At 36.0% G+C, this 21,187-nt stretch overlaps 1 protein-coding gene across 4 annotated transcripts in view; it reads right to left on the bottom strand.

Moving 5' to 3' along the window:
* LAMA2 (laminin subunit alpha 2) overlaps positions 1 to 21,187 on the bottom strand; it is a 599,838-nt gene that overhangs the window by 383,769 nt on the left and 194,882 nt on the right. For all 4 annotated transcript variants that reach the window (XM_087865477.1, XM_087865478.1, XM_045805578.2 and 1 more), the window contains exon 4: positions 18,727 to 18,969. In XM_087865477.1, coding sequence (XP_087721603.1) covers positions 18,727 to 18,969 — 243 coding nt within the window. The remainder of the gene's footprint in view (positions 1 to 18,726; positions 18,970 to 21,187) is intronic.

The raw sequence follows: 21,187 nt of genomic DNA, 5'->3' as shown, positions 1-21,187 counted from the left end.
ATCTTGAGCAAAGTAATACTGCTCATGAGGTTCCTCATTCATAAAACTGGAACACTGATAATGTCTCCTACATGTATTTATTGTGAAAGTTTGATGGGTTAAGAGACTCAAACCGCGTAGAATGGTATCCGGCATGTGGCAAGTGATCAATAAATGTTAGCTATTATTACTTAAAATGAATGTTGGGGTAAATATATTGGTTCTAACCACAGGTCACCCGACAATGCACTTCTGCATGGCAGTGAGCTAGCTCTTCATAGAAATATATTCTCTGCGTTAATCACCCAGAAGACTACCCAGCAACAAGGAATAGTGATGCTTAAGTCCCTGTAAGTAATTCAGCCCTGTGGATTTGCTTGTGCATTTGACATCTGAGAGGGGCATCAAGATGGACAAACTACCCATCCATCCTCCAGGCTTCATCCTGGGCTGAGTTATATTATCACAAAATCATGGAATTAAATCATATTATCTTAGTTGCTCAGAGACTCATAGATCACTATTAAGTGAAAATTTTAAGTTTAGGCCCTTAGTTTTCTAATGTGGTAGAAATAAACAAGTGATATGGCCCTCTCTGCTAGTTTTATGCTTGAAAATCTTGTACTTTTGGCTATCTGAAGCCTTTACATATGGACTGCATTAAAATTTTCTCTGAGAATTTTCTGCCAAGAAAATGTTTGTTCTGCAAATTTGGATGCTCTCTTTTGTTAGACAAGGAAACTAGAGAATTTAACATTTTCCTTTTTTTGCCCTAATTGTCTGAAAATTCCAAATTAAGAGTTCAACTGCAATAACTCAATCCAGATGAGCAGTAAATATGCATTTCTCTTTAATTTGTTGTTCTGTTAAATTTTCCTTTTCGTCAGTTTAAAGTGTTTTGTTATGTATGCCACCTTGATACTTTTCCTGGGAATAAGTGGAGGCAAAAGGGGATATTTCTTTGATAAAGAAGAGTAATAATTTATTTTAACATTATTCATTCACTCACCTAGTATTACCTAGTATTATTGAGTACCAACCCTGCTAAGTATTGAGGAAAGAATAAAGAATGAGACAATCTGCAAACCCTCAATTTCATTAAGGTAGCATAAGAACACAGGAAAGTATATACTTAAGAAAATTATTGGGTTTTCAGATTCAATATGTGAAATCCACATTATTAAAATCATTTCTCTGAAACTGTAAATTCACATTCCCTTGAAAAATGCCTTTTAATCTGTGAATGTAAAATGAAGCTAATTTTTTATCAAAGATATCAAAAGTTGTAAAACCAAGTAAATGAAAAACCTTTACATTAATTGCTTTGGTTCTACACATATCCCAACAACACTCAAGAGATTTTGGAACTGTTCAGAGCTGTATTCAGAAGCCTCAGTGCATTCCTCTAACTAAATATTACAAATTTCATCTTTGAAGGTGAATAATTGGGGGTGGGGGATAAAAACAAGTCATTTAGCCTCTTCTGAGAAGAGTGTAATAACATTTGAAACATTTCACCAATGGCGTTGAACTCTTTTATCCCTGCCACCGCAAGAGCTGAAACTCATAGATTTTATTTTAGTTTGTGAATTCCGAAGGATTGCTTCAAGTGTCAAGTTTCTTTGCACACACACCTCACAGTCTTTGCTACAGAAGCTCAGAAAGGAAGCGTTCTCTGGCTTCCGCTACAATGTCTTTAGCCAGCTTGAGTCCTTCGTCTCCTTCCACTCAAAGAGCAAGTTTTTTTAAAACGCAAAATTCAGTCGCAGCTCTGAAAAACCTTGTACAAATCACCAAACTGCCAGTCAGACACATAAAAGACTTAGACAGTCAGGAAAAGAAAGAATTTTAAGTTGCATTCTGTATGTAATATACAAAAATAAATGATAATAACAGTTTCCATTCATCGAGTCCCCACCTTGAGCCAGATATTTGATATAAATCGTCTCATTTAATATGACCTATGTTGGAAGGCATGTATTTATACTTCTCTATTTTGAGATCAAGAAACTGAATTTCAAAGATTTTGCCCAAGGTTACACAGCCATTGACTGACAGACCAGTGGTTCCAAAGCAGGCCTGATTTCCAAGGTCCATGGGCTCAACACCACCACCTGTTACCATTCAAAACTCTTCCTTCCATGCAGATCTCCACCACGTCTGTCGTGGGAAAAGCTGGTAGGAGAGAGAATAGACTGGCAGGACTTTGTATTAAACATGCTTTGTGTTTCCTCAGGAATTTTAGAGGCTGTTACACTTACTTAACCATGTCTCTTTGAAATGAATAAACAGCAGCTGGGGAAAATACATTTCTTACAGAAGTATTCTATATGCATCAGACACATAAAAAAAATCTCAATTCCAGATGTTAACATAAAATTATCCAGATGCTACCAAATGATCATCTAGGACACGAGAGGCAAAGAAAATCAAACTAGAAATTAATTTCAAAAGAGAAATCAAAGTGGAGACACCAATTTGGTTTTGTGCGTTGTTACAGGACAATAGTTATCTCTCTGCTTTTTAGAAAGTGCCTCTTAAATGACAGAATAGGGATGCAAAATTGTTATCTGATGTAATTAATCCACAGTCTTCAAGGTAAAATTTTGTGGCCCCTGTGGCATTGTGCTTATGTGTTTTTTTTTTTTTGAATTGAAAAAGTATATATCTCTTAGGCACCCCAAGAAATGACAGGAACTAAGTAAAAATTATTGCCGTGCATATATATTTTGCCCATTCATGTTCTTACGAGCATATTTACATTTGAATCCAAAATAACTGATTGCCTTTTTGTCCTTGATTTTTCTGGGAGTTTGGTGTCGCTCCAGAACATACGTGACTGACACATGAAAATAACTACAAAACTCTAAGGTGTTACCTTCCTGTCACAAATTTGAAAGCTACCTGGTTGATTCTTCGCGATAGTCAAACTAGGTTATTCAAGTCCCACTTTCTACTCCCAGGCAAGAATGATCTGATTTGGCTGTTGGCATGGAAGATTTTACACCTATATTTATGGGACGGAAGCTGAGAAGTAGAGAAATGCAAAAAGAAGTCAGTCACAGTCCCCTCCCTCAAGGAACTCGAGAGCTAGCTTTAGCAATGCCTAGTACACAGTAACATCCTTCAGCTGCACAGCGATCTATGAAAAGGCAGTGGGGAAAATTCTATGTTAAATGACGGCATCTAGGATATAGAAATACATTTGAAAAGCAAATACGGACAACCTCCTTTACCTAAACTTCATTCTTGTTATCTGATTTTAAAACACACGAGCAAATGGTATTTGTATTCCTATCTCTAGAAACATCCTTTTGTAGTTTTCCTTTAGGGAATTATATGAGCTAGAATCATGTCACGGGGAAGCAACAAGAATGTCATTGAGTTTTACGTCTTTGCCTGTTCTTTAACCTTGCAGTCTTCCAACGGGATGACTTGTTTACTTCTCTTCCTGCAGCTGGGAGTTCTGGACAGAGTCGTGGTGACGTGATTTTTCAAAATCACCCCAAATCCTTGTTCCATAACAGAATATCAAAGTATTGTTCAGTTTGGCATCGATTTTACTGATTGCTCTTGACCTAATTATTTTATATCTTTTCAACCTCGATTTGCGTTTACCTTCTGCTTTACAGTTCCCTCTCTCATATATGTATCCTATTTGTCATTATTTGATCTGCTTCCAATTTTAGAGCCTTAAGTACTTGGAGATACTGTTTTTTTTTTATCATTGTAAAAGAAATTTTAGTATCATCAGAGGCACTGACATCAGCTCCTCTCCACAGTCTACCTTTGTTTCCTCTTTTAATAAAAATTTCATTGGGCTGAAAAATTATCTGTGCTATTTTCAGAAATAAAAGTTAGGCACCAACTGTGCAATTTTTCCAGAGTTAGGGAGAAAATGCCCTGAACCATCTCTCTTCTCAGTCCTATTACAAGGCCTTATCCAGGGCAGGGCTGAGGGTGACTGCTCTCCGGGGCTCCCCTCCCTGGGGTGCCTGGAAGATACTAGTAAGTCTTGGCAAATTTCAGCTGTGTGACTCTGTGGGTAAGAAGATGGGTTAACACACGTTATGTTGCCCAGGACACCACTTGCCCTCATTTTGCTGCTGTCCTAATGATTTGGCTTCCAGAGAACATCATTTGCAATCCACTGTCCAACTTGAGAGACTCTTTCTGTGGTCACAGAGAGGTGCTTTTATTTGGTGCTTGCCTATTTTTAACATCATCCATGTAAGTAGTTTAGCCTTGTTAGCAAGCATCAGATAATGGAATGGACTAGTTGAGACTACATCATAGCACCCAGACAACATAATGTAAGTGCTGACAAAATGGGTTACTCTGCGTTTGGCTTTTCTGTCTACAGTTCTATCCCTTCTCTCTTTCCATCAGTTCCCTGAGGCTTTCATCGAGTCATTGTCTCAAGGAGAATGTGTATGCTTTCTTTAGCATGGAACCCATTCTACCAGCTAGCCCACTCCATCTGTGACGGTAACACAGAGAAAAATATTACCCCGTGCTTGTCTTCGGGAATTATTACAAAGCTAGGTCTCAGGAGAAAGACTGACCAAAACGCTGGGAAAAACTGAGGGACAGCACATTGCAACTCTACTAACAGGTTTTTCACACTAAAAAGTGAACCTCATATGACATGAGACTTGTCAGAAAAGAACTACAAAACAGGATACATCTTACAAACTAAAGCAAAGACAAAAACAAACCAAAAAAAACCCTAAATGCTTTAATTCCTTATGCTGATAAACATTCTTATTTTATTTTTTTAGTTTAAGAAGCACTTAGTCATAATTATTGTACAGGGAAGGAATTCTGTTCCCCTAAAAGCTGTTGCTGTGACATGTTTCTGCAAGGCAGGTGTTTGGGTCTTTTCCCAAGAGTAGTTTAAAACTGAATTTTGTCAGGGCACGTGGGTGGCTCAGTTGGTTAAGGGTTGGACTCTCGATTTCGGCTCAGGTCATGATCTCAAGGTTATGAGATTGTGCTTCGCGCTGGGCGTGGAACCTGCTTAAGATTCTCTCTCTCTTCCCTCCCTCTGCCCCTCCACCCTCTCTGCCCCTCCACCCCCAAAATAAATAAAATTGAATTTTCTCGTTCTGAAACTGTCTTATAGCTCAGTACAGATAGCCTCCCTACTCAATTTATTCAGATACGCAGTGACTAAAATAATCATGGTGAGTCAAGCAATTGCTTTGAACACAATGGGGATCCCATCACTTGCTTCCACATTTCCTGTGTGGCAACCTTGCAGTTCCCCAACAAGGTCCCTGCCATTTTCTTGCTCTCTTAGTCTCTCTCTGTCCCCTGTCACTTCCCCTTCCTCCATTCCCTAACTCCACCCCCAGTAACCAAGGCTTTTCTGTGCTAGGAATGCCTTTACAACCTTGTCCAAGACTTCAAGATGTTTCCCCTGATTAATCTATCTTATCCCCCCAAAACATAATGTCCTTTGTCCCCTGCACCTAAGATAGAGTTTTCTACACAGGTGGTGCTCGGTATTTGTTAATGAAAAAAGTAGCTAAATGCTGAGCACTACTTGTCGGCTATATAAACTCATAACATTTCTTTGTAGTATCGAATCATTTGGTGGTTGAACTGAAACTGTATTCCAGCCATATTTTTGATGTCCTATCTTTTTAGTAATGCATTTGCTCAGGAGTGATTAATGTGTGAGCTGCTGTATTACAGCTAATTCAACACCAAAGTTTATCTTGTTATAAGATAAATGGAATGAGCATAACAAATCATAAGAAGGAAGAACAAAATGTTTTTCATCCACTGATAAAAAGAACAAATGTAAAGATAAGAAATAGCAAAATTAAATCATTGCGATGATTTTTTCTCTTCAAAAACATAAGAGGTTTCTTTTCCCTTAACATAATTTTCAAAAATTTTCACCAATAGTCTTGCAATAAGATAATTCATCCTGAAGAAAACAGTGGATAACTGCTATAAACTGGGTATCAGGTTTAAAAATATTTGAAATGTGGTTTCACTCATATGTGGAATATAAGAAACAGCACAGAGATTCTTAGGGGAAGGGAGGGAAAACTGAATGGGAAGAAGTCAGAGAGGGAGTAAACCATGTGAGACTCTTAACCATAGGAAACAAACAGGGTTGCTTGAGGGCAGGGGGGTTAGGGGATGGAGTAATTGGGTGAGGGGCATTAAGAAGGGCATGTGATGTGATGAGCACTGGGTGTTATATGTAACTGATAAATTATGGAACACGACATCTGAAACTAATGATGTACTGTATGTTGGCTAACTGAATTTAAATTTAAAAAAATATTTGAATTGCCTCTAAGAAGGTAGCAACTAGCACTCCTGATACAACAACTATCTACCCGATTATGCTGCAAATATAAGGGCACTGGCATGTGTGGCTGTAAAAACACAGATGTGTGCATACATGCTTTACGCTCTAGGAGCCAAAACAGCTCAGTTCCCAAACTTCTTACTTGTAACTAATATACCTTCAACTTCCACATAGTTCCCCATGGCTCCTAAGTAATGCCTGATTATTCATATGAAAAGGCTATTTGCTATTCTCCCCTCCACCAAAAATTAGGAAATAAATGCAGTTTTAGTTTAATATTCACCATATCACTAACAAAGTAAGGAAAAACCATCACAAAATAAATAATATAAATTATTATACTTATAAACTTTAATTTCGGTGAAGAGACTTGATTTCCCTCTAATGCTTTTGCTAAAATAATATGTACAGGTGAGGTTATGCTGAGGACAATTTAAATTTCTTCAAATATTTCTACTCATGCTTTGGCATATATTACTTTAAACCATATGAAGCTGCATATTTATTGACTAAAAATAGTCAAATATTGGCAATTGCATATGGCTCAACCTAATAGTAGGCTTGGTTTTAAAAGGCACTTATCTGTTGAATAAGAAAATAAATAATTCTTACTGAATGAAGCTGAAGAGCAAATTTACACAAGGGAAATATAATTTTCTAACTTGTAATCTTGCCAAGGTTGCCATTCTCCTTTGCAAAATGAGTATCATAGGATTTTTGCTACCCATGATTAGAATTTAAATTGTATGTCTTCTGTGATTCGCAGGTAGCAGAATTCAGCAAAGTTATTCATTTACATATTTCCAATGAAAATACATATTTGGCTGCAGTCAGTCTGCCACGGTACAAAATGGTACACATCCTTGGGCTAGAATGCTTTGTAGTAGATTTTTCTCCGGTTTTTATTTCATAGCAGGGGGCCTGGTAAAGCAGCTCCTGATATCTTTTTAAGTTCGCTTGTAAAGTGCAATGATAACCATTCCTCTCCTGGGTTACTTGTCTCAAGGACTTTTGATGATGGCTCTAGTGTAGAAATAGTTTCCCTAGGGATTGGGAGCTTATTCTATTAGCTTCAAGATCCTTCGTTGTATTTTCAAGTATACTTCTGCAATAAAGATAATAGCACATTATCTTTCCCATGTGAGACTGATTTTCTGATATACCCTCAGGTTCTTCTCTGTAAAGATGGTAGATGGCACTTAATAATCCACAGTGTCACACAGCCCTTGTGACCAATGGCCAATACATATTTAGAAGATGGCTTATTGGACCCAAGGGTTCAGTTTAGGAAATGAAATGATTATGAGATTTGCCATCAGAAGATTTCAACTGGACCTAGACCAGAGATTAATGTTGAACATTTACCACTGTGTTACCATAAACAAGTTATTTAACCTCCATCTGCAAAAGGAGAATAAAAAATACTTTGGCTTCAAGTGCCCTCAAGGCTTTGGTGAAGGTGAGATGGCAGAGGGTATGACACGTGCTTTGTAATCAATGAAGTACCATATACAAAATTATTACGGCCAACATTGTCTATAACAATAACAACAGTTAACCCACTAATCCTCTTCCTCTCCGTGGAGGTTACATTTTAACTGAAAGGCTTAGCCCCTACTTTGGCGATGTTAAAATTAAAAATGATAAGACATCATCACATCGAGCATGACCTGCTATTTCATCACAGAATATTTGCTCAGGACTTCACTCTTGATTTTAAAAGCCACAGATGAGTTTCAGTGGTCTCAATTGCTGCTTATATAGTCCAGCATATTTAATAGTTATTTTTCTCTCTTTCTGTACACAATAAATATTATTCCTACTTCATAATTTTGTAATCTCCATATGCTTTAGAATTGAGACCAAATAACTGACAACAATATATAATTCTCAGCCCAGAGAACTTTAACATAGGTGTTTTCTATGACAAGTTGCAATTAATATAACAAGTGGAACTTGGTTTACCCAGCTTTTCTGAAATTCTTCTATAAGGTGCTACCATAATTCTTATGCACTTACGTCCCCATAATATTTATATGGAAGAAAGAATTAGTGGACGTATAAGCTAAAAATTCTATATAATATTAAATCTTATTCTATCCTTTGCAAATTTCCTTACATACAGTGATTTTGGCACTGACCAAAAGTGGGGTGTATGAAAATACTGTCTTTCATACAAAAAATACCACTCGTCTAAAAAAGAAAGTCAGAAATTTATTCTGATCAAAACCATAAACATTTTGAAATGTCCAAAAGACTGAGACTAGTTAATTTAGGGGTATAGGTGACTGTTTTTTCTAACAATGGGATAAATAATGTCAATTCAGTCCAGACAGGATTTTACCTAATTGATAATAACAGTAACAATTTTAAAGAGTTAACATGAGCCAAAGTAAAACACAAATCTTAAGAGTTTTGATGAATAACAACAAAAAAATCATTCACCTGGTCCTTTACTTGATATTTTTAATACAATTACCTATAAGATGGGGAATTGCTGTCTTTCTGCCAAATGTAATATTTGATATAACTGTCTATACTTTGGTGAAATGAATCTCTTCAAAGTTATTTAAAACCCTGTTGAATACAATGAACCAAAACAACTAAACACAAGACATACAGAATAGCATTTAATAACAAAAGTACAAAATAAGCTCAAAATAAAATAATCAAAAATAATGTAAAATACTTTAAAATATAAGCTACAATAAAACTGATGAAATTATATGAAAAAGTTACTTGAGTTATAAAAAACAGATTTTAAAAAAATCTGAAAGACAAGAAAAAAATTCTGACAAGCTTATAATACAATTGGAAGCCATCAAATTCTAAAAACAATAATTAAAATTAACAGTGTGCGTGTATGTGTGTATGTGTATAAGAGACAATATAAAAGAAATTTTACTGAAGTTAAAAAAGAAACACAATATATGATAAATATAAATATACCAAGATAAAACTCTTAAAACTAGAAATTAAAAATCATTAAAAAGGTAAAATAAGCAAGATAAACAAAAAGATTACAAAACAAAGAATTCAGATTTTTTTAAAAAATCTACTCTGTATTTTTAAAGTAAGTTACTATCAAAAAGAAAAAAAGAATTTTTTCATAACATAAAACATTAAAAGATTAAATCCCTCTAAGTTAAAAACAAAGCAGCAGCCCAGTCCCAGGTCTGTGCAATCTCATGCAGAGAGAAGCAAGTTCTGCTGGGTGGTGAGGCCTCATGGGTTTGCAGTGCCCAGCAGATTTGCCAAGAAAACCCAGACACAGAAGAAAACTTTTGTTCTTGTGCCTTTCTGGTACTCAGAGGACACACTGGATTCAAATCACAGCTCCAAAAATTACTAGCTTGGTACGCTGGGCAAGTTATTTGACCTCTCTATACCATATTTCCCTCAACTATGAAATAAGACAAGTATTAGTCCATGTGAGCTTCTATTTGTAAACCCTTGGAGTAGTGCCTGCCATAAAACAAGTGTGTGATAAATGTTAGCTATCATTATTATAATCTTCCAGGCCCCGGACTAACCCATGTCAGCACTTGAGACCTTCATCTATTTTTTCTGTCTCTTTAAACTCCAGCAAGCTCATTTTTTTTTTGCATTGCTTATTCTTTCATTCCTGTTTAGTCACCGTCCCCCTACCCCAGTGCTGACCATACGAAACAGCACAGCATGGCTCTGCCACTTGCATGCACCCTGGTCTCAATTCAGGCTAAGCCAGCTCAATCACACTGCAACTAGGGGTGAGCTTAAGCCAATGATAACTGTTGAACTAGAGAACTTGGAATCATATTATGCAGACAAGGAGGCAGTACTATAAACGTCCTACTTTGATCTTCATTATAGTCAGATGAACTGGCCGGGACACACATTGGACAGTTTACTCATCCGTCCAAACTCCATGTTTAATCAATGGCAAGGCTCTATCTAAAAATCGAATCCAGTGAGCACCTAAAAAACAGCAAGTTGTACTTTCAAGCCTTCTCCTACAACCCTGTACTACCTTACCTAGCTTAACAGAAGTCTAAGTTTCTTCTTTTTATTCATTTTAATAAATGTTGGTAGATTCTCTTCTATAACACTGAGATAACCAGCCCCTAAGTATTGGTGCTTCCTCCTCAAGATTCCACTCTTGCTTACTTTCTCTGGCCTTCATGATTTTTCAATAATACTGTATTAATTTGACAAGGATTTACTGATACTTTCTAAGCACAATATTGTTAGGGGAAAACTATAAACTGATCAGCAGAAAGGAAGAACACAATCCTCTTAATTTTATCTTTCTCACAAAGGTCTGTCTTTTAAATGAATTATGATTTTTATGTGTGTAATTCCAAAATTTTTCAAGTGCTCTGTGTGTTCTAACTAGAGTTGAAACTTGCTGTTTTGGAGGATGCCAGGTAAACCTCACTGTAACGAGGTACTTTCTCATATTGTTGTTCAAAGTACTAACTGCCACCATGTTGGTCAATACAAGAATTATTTTTAGAGAAAGGAAGTCTGAAACCCTAAATAAGCATTTCCCTAAATTTCTATTCATAACAAATTAGTGATACCTGGATGCTTTTCCATAAAGGAACGACTTCAAGGATAACTGTGAAAGGCTCGTTCCTCATTTCCACACAAACTGACTCATGCAATCATGCTATATCCTCAACATTACACCAAAGAAAGATCTCAGAAACAGTTTTAAATACAAGGTTGGGTTCATTTCTTCATTCTCCAGTATTTGCAGTTCTAAGAATCACCACAATGTCAGGTGATGAAAAGAGGAAGAAAAATATTCTGTGTATATAAAATTCTGTCACATAGGAAATCAAAATTATATCAAAGCTCTACATATAGTTTACAGGGGAAAAAAAGTGTCTTCAAGAATTAATGATGGTTTCTCAGGGATTTTTATACAAGCCTGCCATGTTTCAAAAGCAGAATCAAAGTGAATCTAAGTTCCATTTGAGTTGCAGTCCAGAAGAGTGGTAAGGAGAGGAAATCATATGTAAGTAACTTTTCCTCTGTATGAGGAAATTTAAGCAAAAATTACTATGGTAACCATGCATATTTAGTTAGTAGTCTACTGACAACCCAAAGAAATTAAAAGGGATAATCCCAGCCAGAGAAAGGGGAGAATCTCATATAAAGGAAAAACATTTATGATGATTTTAGGACTCCTAAAGTAGTGCCATCTATATGTCCGCATCCTTGTCAATCACTAGTAATGTGATTCTTCTCTTTCAGCCACCTCTTCAGCCATTTATAACCTAGCTATAGCTCAAATTTCATTTACTCAACTCAAACCCACCCAGAGATTCAGTCCGCCAATGTCAATCATGTTTCCTGACAGAAAACATAAGTCCTTTAGTTAGAAGTATTGTAGCTAGAATGAATGATACTCTTTCCTTAAATCACTGATGATCAGTTCTTCTCCAGGGTTTGAGAAGGCTGGAAATATCTGAACAATAAGGAGGAAGGACATCAAAATCACCAGGACTGCTTGTTTAAAATATACCTACAGCTTCCTAAACCCTTCCGAAATCTACTGAATTATAAGCCTTGAACTCAGAAAAAGCTCTTTCAAATGCCCCCAGCGATGATGTCCAAGTAAAGCTAAGCTTGGGAGGAACCAGAGCTGCAAGCATGGTCTTCAGTGGTGTCTCTAAGTAGCAGTTCTTATTAGCAAGTCTCAAAAGCATCTTGGGGCAAATGCTTCCATCAGAGACAGCACTTGAGCTGATAGTAGCTCTTGATGGAATTGACTCTCTGTTGCACTCCCGAAGAGGTATATCTATGGAGCTGTTCCCACCAAAGCTTTCCTCTTTGACTGGCATCAAAGTAAGGAGGGCCTCTGGAGTCTGTTGCTTCATACCCTACAACTCTTATTAGGGAGCTCAGGATCATTCTCTCAAAGCAAGGCAAGGCATGTTGCATGCTAAGCCCTCTCCTGGCATTACAGATACACAACTTTTCTAAAATGAAAATCCTTGAAGGCTTTTGCTCAAAGCCTTCTGTTTACAGCTTGGGTAACAACATACTGGGTCAAATTATTATGCCTCCATTGTCCTCCATTATCTCTCTTTTGCCAGGTGCTGAGACTTGATCATCTCATAGCTCAGAGTGAACTCTTCTCCCTCCGGGTGTAAGCCCAGGATGCTAGACTGCAGGACTAATCTCTTTCTTGGAAGTAGTTGAATCTAGTTGTCTAGGGGACTGATATGTGCCCTAAAGTATCCTTCTGGTGAATCCACAGGATCAACATTTGTTGATCTCTTTCAGGAAATGTGAGGTGGAAGGCAGAGAAGGGGCCAAGCCAGAGACTGGAGGGAAAAGAGTGGGGGTGGCTGGATCAACAAATAAAGTAGAAGAAATAAACAGAGATGAATCTGTTAAAATTCAAGAGACCAGAAGGAAAAGCCAAATGGCTTCTAATAACGACATGGACAAAGGGCAGTATTGAAGTTTGGATACAGAAGAAGCTGAAGTTGAGGGCTATAATATTGAAGGATATTATTAAAGGATTTGAATAGACCAATGAGGAATCTACCTAAGGTAACTTTCAGGTCTAAAATGATGCACTTTTCATCTAAAGTATAATATTCTAGAATGTTCTAAACATTTTGACATGTCCCCAAAATTCTCCAGACAAGTAACAATGTAATAAACCTTAAACTCCATAGATTTGATATTAATCACAGAAGACTACTTTGTATAAATATTCTATACCTATAATATAAACAGTATTGCTTAATTAGTGTATTAAAATTGAGACATGTTTATTTTATAATGCCTTGTTTCATGGGTGGGCCTTAAAAATACTTTGTTCTTATTTCTCTTATTCTCTAACTTAAATTTATATTTAAGTATATTGTGAAGGACTGGAAGCAAATGATCATCAATGCTTAGTCAAAAATATATATTTTAAGTCATAGTGAATATTTAGACACTGTTGTCCAAAATAAAAATATACCTAGAAGCACAATAAGACTGGGGCGCCTGTGTGGCTCAGTTGGTTAAGCATCCGACTCTTGATTTTGGCTCAGGTCATGACCTCAAGGTCCTGAGACTGAGCCCTGCATCAGTCCCCTCACTGGTCATGGAGCCTGCTTAAGATTCTCTGTCTCCCTTTGCCCCTCCCTGCCTTTCTCTCTCTCTCTTAAAAACAAACAAACAAACAAAAAAACTATAAGACTTATAAGCCAATAAGAAGGAAAAAAGGAAATAGACAAAATGTGCACGTACAAAGAAAGAGGAGTGATGCAGTGAAAAAGCTGTTTCACCTCTGTGGTGTTCTTCCCCAAAACCCAGAAGCCCAGTTTAATCATGAGAAAACATCAGAGAATGTAAAATGAATAATATGCCACAAAACACTTGACCGATGCTGTTAAAAGTGATTGGGAAAAATAAGGGAAGATTAGGAAATTTTCATAAATTAGAGGAGACTAAGAAGACACAATGACTAATTGCAATTAGATATCCCAAATTGGATCCCATAAAACAAAAAAGACATTAATGATAACATGAATGAAATCATGCACCAGTATATCAATATCAAAGTAATGTACCAATGTTCATTTCTTAGTTTTGAGAGATACATGGTAGCTTGTAAGGAATTAACATGAGTAAAGCTGGGTAAAATGAATGTGGGGGTTCTCTATACTCTTCTTACATTTACATACATCTAAAATGATTTCAAAATAATTTTTAAAAAATGCATATGAGCCTATGTTTCTTTTTATAGTAGATTCTATAATTAGTATTAATACACTCAATGATAACAACTAGACCAAGTGCAGAAAAATGTCAAAACATTTACTTAAAGCCATCAGAGAGTTATCAAGAGGGTAGAAAATCACCTTCTCAATATCAAGAAGAAAGATGTCTAAAGAGATGTGACAGCTTCTGTCTGGTGGGCATTTCCCTGTCCAGAAGATATGGCTCAGAGAATAAGCAGTGCTTTGATGGCCTCAGTGTACTAGGAAGACATGATTTGTATGGGTGGGACTTTGGTAAATCCCACATACTTTGGTTTAGACTCCAAAAACAGGAAGCCTAAAGTAAACTGGAATTAAAGCAGCTGTTACTGGGTTACAGCACAGCTTTGAGTCATCTAGGTCCCAGAAATTTTACTCCCCAAAATTTTATTTTTTTTTATTTTTTATTTAAATTCAATTTAATTAACATATAGTGTATTCGTTTCAGAAGTAGAATTTAGTGTTCATCAGTTGCATATAACACCCAGTGTTCGGTACATCAAGCGCCCTCCTTAAAGCCCATCACCCAGTTACCCCATCCCCCCACCACCTCCCCTCCAGCAACCCTCAGTTTGTTTCGTACAGTTAAGAGTGCCTATGGTTTGTCTCCCTCTCTGATTTCATCTTATTTTTCCTTCCCTTTCCCTATGTTCATCTGTTTTGTTTCTTAAATTCCACATATGAGTGAAATCATTTGATATTTACTAAGATCATCTATATTGCCATTGCCTGGCAGAAGCATCAGAAAATCCTCACAATATCTTAGGCCTCAAGTTATTTCTACATACACATTTTAAAATATAACTTCTTTTATGCAAAAATAATCAGAAACATGAGTGTATAAGACATCATAAAAAAGAACCTGCAGCTCAGATAACATATATCTACAGAGGCCGGATATTAGAATTATCAAACAAAAGCTCTTAAATAATTATTACTTTATGCTCAATGAGATAAAGATAGAATACTAAAAGTGTAAATATAATCTTGTTAAATATATATAAATATGTAACATTTCAATATAAAACTGATGCTAAACTATTTGAAAATGAAACAAAGACAAATTCTATGGGGTGCCTGGGTGGCTCAGTCATTGAGCATCTGCCTTTGGCCCAGGGTCCTGGGATCGAGCCCTGCATTGGGCTCCCTGCTCGGCCTGCTCCTCCCTCTCCCACCCTCCCTGCTTGTGTTCCCTCTCTCACTGCCTCTCTCTGTCAAATAAATAAGTAAATAAAAATCTAAAAAAAAAAAAAAAAAAAAGAAACAAAGATAAATTCTAGAACTGAAAAATGTAATAAATGAAATTAAGAATCCCATGAACAGTTTTAATAGCAGGTTTTACATAGCTAAAAAAAGAATTAGTGAACTGGAAGTAAGCCAGAAGAAAATATCTAAAATGAAGAACAAAGGCCAAAAAGATGAGTGTATACGAAAGAGAGTGTAAGATAAACAGTGAGAAGTTCCAAATTATTAACTTTTATAGTAGATTTTTATAGAAGAGACTGAGGAAAAGAACAGTATTTGGAAAGTTAATGGTTGAATTATTTACTGAACTGATGAAAGATGTAACTGCAAATATATCAACCAAATAAATCTTAATGCACGTATTAAAAAGGTATTATCTATAGTAATGTTGCTCAAAACTTTGTACAACAATGGAAAAGTTGTATTCTGCATAATTAAATGTGGTATTTGCTAGTCACATCAGGCTATTGAGCACCTGATATGTGGCTGTGTAACTGAGGACCTGAATTTTCATTCTATTTGAGTTAATGAAATCTAAATTAAATAACCTCATATGGTTAGTGACTATTGTATTGGGGAGAGCAGATCTGGGACATCATAGTAAAATTACTGAAAAACAAAAACAAAGAAAAATATTTAAAGAAAACAGATAGACAATAGATAATTATTCAAAAGCTAACTTTTCTATATTAACAATGGAAACCAGAAGACAACCAAATATGCCAAAAGAAAAAAAGCTGCAACCTTACAATTCTATACCTAATAAAAATATCCATCAACATTGGAGGTAAATTCTGTTATATGTCTTGTTTAACCCATATCCCATTTTGGAAATAAATTTGCATATTGGCCTTGAAATTGTGAGATATCAAGAGTTGTTTCTGGTTTACTTGTATTCTGAGAAGTGATCTTCTCAGTGCAGCTCCTTTGGCTCACCTAGGGGAATCTGTCACTCTCTGTAAACATTTCTATTGTAGGATTTATATGATTTTTTATATATATAAACCACATATAAACCATTTACTGGTTTATATGTTTGTTTTTCTTATTTGAGTATGACTTCATTTCTCTGCAAAGTCTTGATCATAGCACTAATAATTATATTTCAGCTGGCATCCAAAAAGAAATTCAATCTCAGAAAGATTAGGTGACCAACCAAAGAGCCCACAAAAACGAGAAGCAAGACCAGAACTGAGACTTCTAATCTCACGTACATTCTTCTATATTGCGACACCTCAGAATTAGGACTCTTTCTACTCGTACTGGATCCAACATCTGTCTTCTCTGAACTCTTGAGTTTATCAATTACCAACTTAAAAAAAAAGAAAAAAATCAACTTCCAATCTTTACTGGAGTATGAAAGAAACCTCAATCTGGAGGCCAGGGGACCTGGATACATGGATTCTTATCTTAGTTTTGTTACCAGTGAGCTGGAAGTCTTGGAGAATATATCTCACCTACCTTCCCTGTATCTGTTTATTCCAAAAAGCACCATGTTTCACAGAGTAAGCTATATATATTGAGACAGGTATTTTAGGAGAGGTCTGAATTTAATTCTTACTCTTAAATACTACCATTATATTTCAAATATTTTGAATTACTTTCTTTTCCTAACATCCACTTTCCTATGAGAAAGAAATAGACTTAAATGCCATAGAGAAATTTGAGTAAATTTTTCCTAATAGCCACCATCGACGAGTAGTTTTTAGTGAGTGTCTAGGAGTGAAAACAATACAGCCAGCTAAGCAAACAAACAGCATATATGTTCCATGTTGGCAGACTGACACGGTCTAAAGGATGGAGAACCACCATCAATGTAGGGAGAGCATCTTTTGGGACTATGCATGTAAACCTGTAGGTTACATATCTATGTAGGCACATTTTATATTGTTCAACCAATTTCTGAATTGGACCACTTTTTCAAGGTAAAAAATAGCTTTATAAATATTAGATAATTATTAGTTCTGGTAAATACTAGATCCAGGAAAAAAATAATAAAAATTCAACTCAAATATATTATCTCTACGTTCCCTCCCTACTCCCATATCCTCAGGCCAACCTGGCTGGGAATTGGATGCCTATGGGCACAAAGCAGGTTGAACAGCTGTTTGACTCATCGCACTTGAATCCTTGTCATTTGGCAGATTGAAATCTCTGCTGAGAGCACCGTTTGGAATTTTTCTTCCCCAAAACTGATATTTTTGAACATGGAATTTGAAATACAGTGAGGCACTAGTATACAGTCATAGAATAATAGTGCCAAAAGGGAGTGATCATTTGTGTCAAAAATCTAACTTTCCTGACAAGTGTTTAAAAAGATAACCTTCAACTGGCTGAGGTGGGTCTGATAGAATATGAATATGGGTTTACTGAAAATGTGAATATAAAAAATGATACTAGCTTCAGGCGTGTGGACGCATGAGGAGTGACTATCAGATTTGAGTATAAGTTGAGGTGTTATAGCAGGTAGGACTCAAGTAGTCAGGCCTCACCCACTGAAGGGAGACAGATTAGGGAAATACTGGAGAATCCAAAAGAATCACTAAGTCAAGGTTTGGGATTTGAGAAAAGTACTGACTCCTACTACTACTAACAATGATGGTTATTATTATTACTATTATTTATTTATTTAACTATAAAAATAGTTAATGCTTATAGAACATTTAGTATTGGTCTGTCAGCACTGTCGTCCTGCTTCAAATATAATAACTCATTTAATTTTCTTAATGATCCTATGAAATAAGAGCTATTATTATTTTCCCCAATTTATGCGGGATGAAACCAAAGCACAGAGAATTTCAGTCACTGGCTCAAGATCACACAGATGGTAACAGGTGAAGCCATGGTTTGAATAAATGTAAAAACTGAAAGGTAAGAGATGCCACAGAGAAGCTGAACACTGTTGAATAAAGCATGTAAGAAGCCTGACCACAAACAACCAACCAAAAACCCAACTCCAGTCCTCCGTGGTAAGAACTGAAAAACATGCAAAACCCAGCAGAATTCCCTGTTATTTAGGTCCTTTATGTCAACTATATTTCTCCCTAAATTACATCTCTTTTGCCCCCATCTTGAGACCAGAGTACACTCAGATCTAAGGCTTCTGTGAAGATCTCAGTCCTTCTCCAATTGTTAGCAATCTCATTGTCAAAAAAGTCTCTTTCTGTGAAATTAATCATTGACTTTCTGACTTAAACCTGTTTCTGCTTTTCTGATCTTTATTGGGTTTGGGAGACACATACTGGATGAAGGTAGTTAAAATTCTAATCACCTTGGGTTTTTCCTTTTTATTTAATAACTCATTTAAATGTACTTACGCTAAATCCTATTTTAAAATCTCCCTGACATAAATTACTGATATATTCACATCTTCCTGACAGGCCTACTTAAATGTACTTATGGTAAGTTGTCCCCTCTTACCTCTCCGTTTTCCAAGGGGTGTATTTTGGAATAAAAGGAAGTGCAGATGACTTCATCATCTTTGGCATAGGATGGCGGTCCAGTACGGGGATAAATATTGTAGAGAGTTAGACACTCGGTGTCTGTCACAGCATGATACTGCCAGGGCTTGTATTCAACGTTATCAAGTGAGCGTTCCAAAATCCAGTTTCCAGGCCGAGGGGAGTTTGCTGCTTTCACAATCACATATGCAATCTGGAACACCTGGGGAAGAGTGACGACAACAACGTGCAACTTTGAATTCCAAAGTATTCTCACCATTTTTTAGGAAATATAAAGCTTAATGCTACAGTAGATTTTATTTCAGATTTTATTCCATAACCCTATTATGTTCTCTGAAATGATTTTACTGTTACATGTTCATGTTTAATACCTTTTGCTAAAGCGAGATGTTTCATCTTGACAGCCATGGCTTTAAAGGAAATGGGTTAAGATTAGATTTTAGTTCTCTAACAAATCATTGACATCATTTCATCTGATTTTTAAAATTCCATTATAATCATGATCACCTAAAGCATTCATTACACACCAATTTACTCACCTTACTGTATTAGAAAGTATAAAGTATGAGTTAGAAATTCCATGTGTGGATAAATGCTTGCGAGTTTAGAAAATATACTCACTTATATCACTTAATCCTCAGAAAAGTACAATGTAGGTGGAATTAGGTGTTTTTATGAAAAGAAAAAATAACACAGAGCTTTAGAGACACAGTCCTGTATTCAAATTGTGGTCTCAGCATTTATGTGACTTTGGACAGATGATTTTATTTTTCCAACATTAGCTTCCTTTTCTACAAATTAGGCATAATAAGTACAGTATGAAGCAACAACTTGAATTAAATGAGATAATGTATGCAAAGTACCTGACAAAGGACTTGTAAATACTTAATAAATGTCAATTACTCTACAACCCCCAAATGGAAAATAATGGAGAAGTTCTAGGACCTTCAGACAACTGACTGAAACTGGAACATATTAAGTGAACGGTGATTATACTTTCTGTACAAGAAGTAAACATGTACTTTAAAAAAAAGGAAAATAAAGAGAAAGACATGAAGTTACTGTATGTCAACAGAGTGACAATTGAGCGGAATGTGGCAAAATCCTTTATTTTGAAATCTACATAAAATATGAAGGCATAAAAAGCAAACATTCTAGATGTTTTGTGATAGTGCATAACCAATGTAGTCCAAACGAATAATGCACAAACATTACTGAGTGACGCTTATATTCAATGCCCTGGGTAGAAAGTTTTTATCTATAAACTACTTTGAATTGCAGTCCTACCATCCACGGGTTGAAAATATATTGTAGTAAAGAGATACATAAAATGTACACTACTAATAAAGCAACATGACATGTTTTTGTTTACTAAATGCTGTGAAATATGGGGAGCCTGAAAACACTAAGCTCTGTGTAATTAGAATCACTGGAATGGTGCAAGTGGGAGGATGGACCCACTAAAATGTGACTAAAGGACCCACTGGACAACAGAGGGAATTGTGAAAGGAATGTTTTAGAAACAAATTTCAACTGCTTCATAATTTTGACATGAGACCTTCATGAATGCATGTACAGTGTGCATGGTCAACTCCGAGGGACCAAACTTAAAAATATGAAAATTTGGTATGGGAGGGGCAACACAAATAGCTCTGATGCTGGGCTATAGAGGTCCTTATGAGAACATGGCCACAGGTATGCTGTGAGGGGAAACATGAGTCATCAAATGATTGAAAGTAGGGCTGGTATTGGCCCTTTAGGCAGAGTTGTGGAAAAACTATTTATTAAAATTTTGAAATAAGCTTCTGTACTTGCTGGCAAATCACTGTTGCCCAAGCCTCCCAAATGCCTCTTCTCCCCTGAGACCATCTTGTTAATCTCAGCATAGCAAGGAACAGCCAAGACATCTGCTTTGATTTGTCTGGGCTTTGACGGTTCTGTTTTATTGTCTATCAGTCCAGGTGAGAGATACTATGAGTTTATATTTACAGAGGGACACAGGTAAGTATAAGTGTAAATAGACACACATACCTATGTACATGTATATGTGCTTTGATATTTTGGGGAAGAATATGCATGTACGTGTTGAAGCTATTACTACGTCTGAGGTTTGAGAATAAGGAGTCGAGGAGGAGGAGAGATTTGACTTTCCATCCAATATCCTGCTATATTAATGTATTAGCATAAATCTCTTAGTTTTTAATAAGGTTACTTTTTAAAATAAAGACAATTAAATAAAATGAATACAATTAAAGCCAAATTCTCTATCAGAGAAAGAACAAGATTAGGAGTAAGATAGAACACGCTCTCTCAATACTTATCTAAAACATTTGTTGTTTCTGCATCTTTTGTTGTTATTCATAAGGAATATTTCTCTTAGACACTCCATATTCAACAACTGATGCACATGGAATTTTTTT

The sequence above is a fragment of the Ursus americanus genome, chromosome 11, assembly GCF_024610735.1.
Source record: "Ursus americanus isolate L20-20 chromosome 11, mUrsAme1.1.p, whole genome shotgun sequence".
In the NCBI taxonomy this organism is placed as follows: Eukaryota; Metazoa; Chordata; class Mammalia; order Carnivora; family Ursidae; genus Ursus; species Ursus americanus.
The sequence above is the reverse complement of the archived record's forward strand: the minus strand, read 5'-3'. Positions and strand labels throughout refer to the sequence as shown.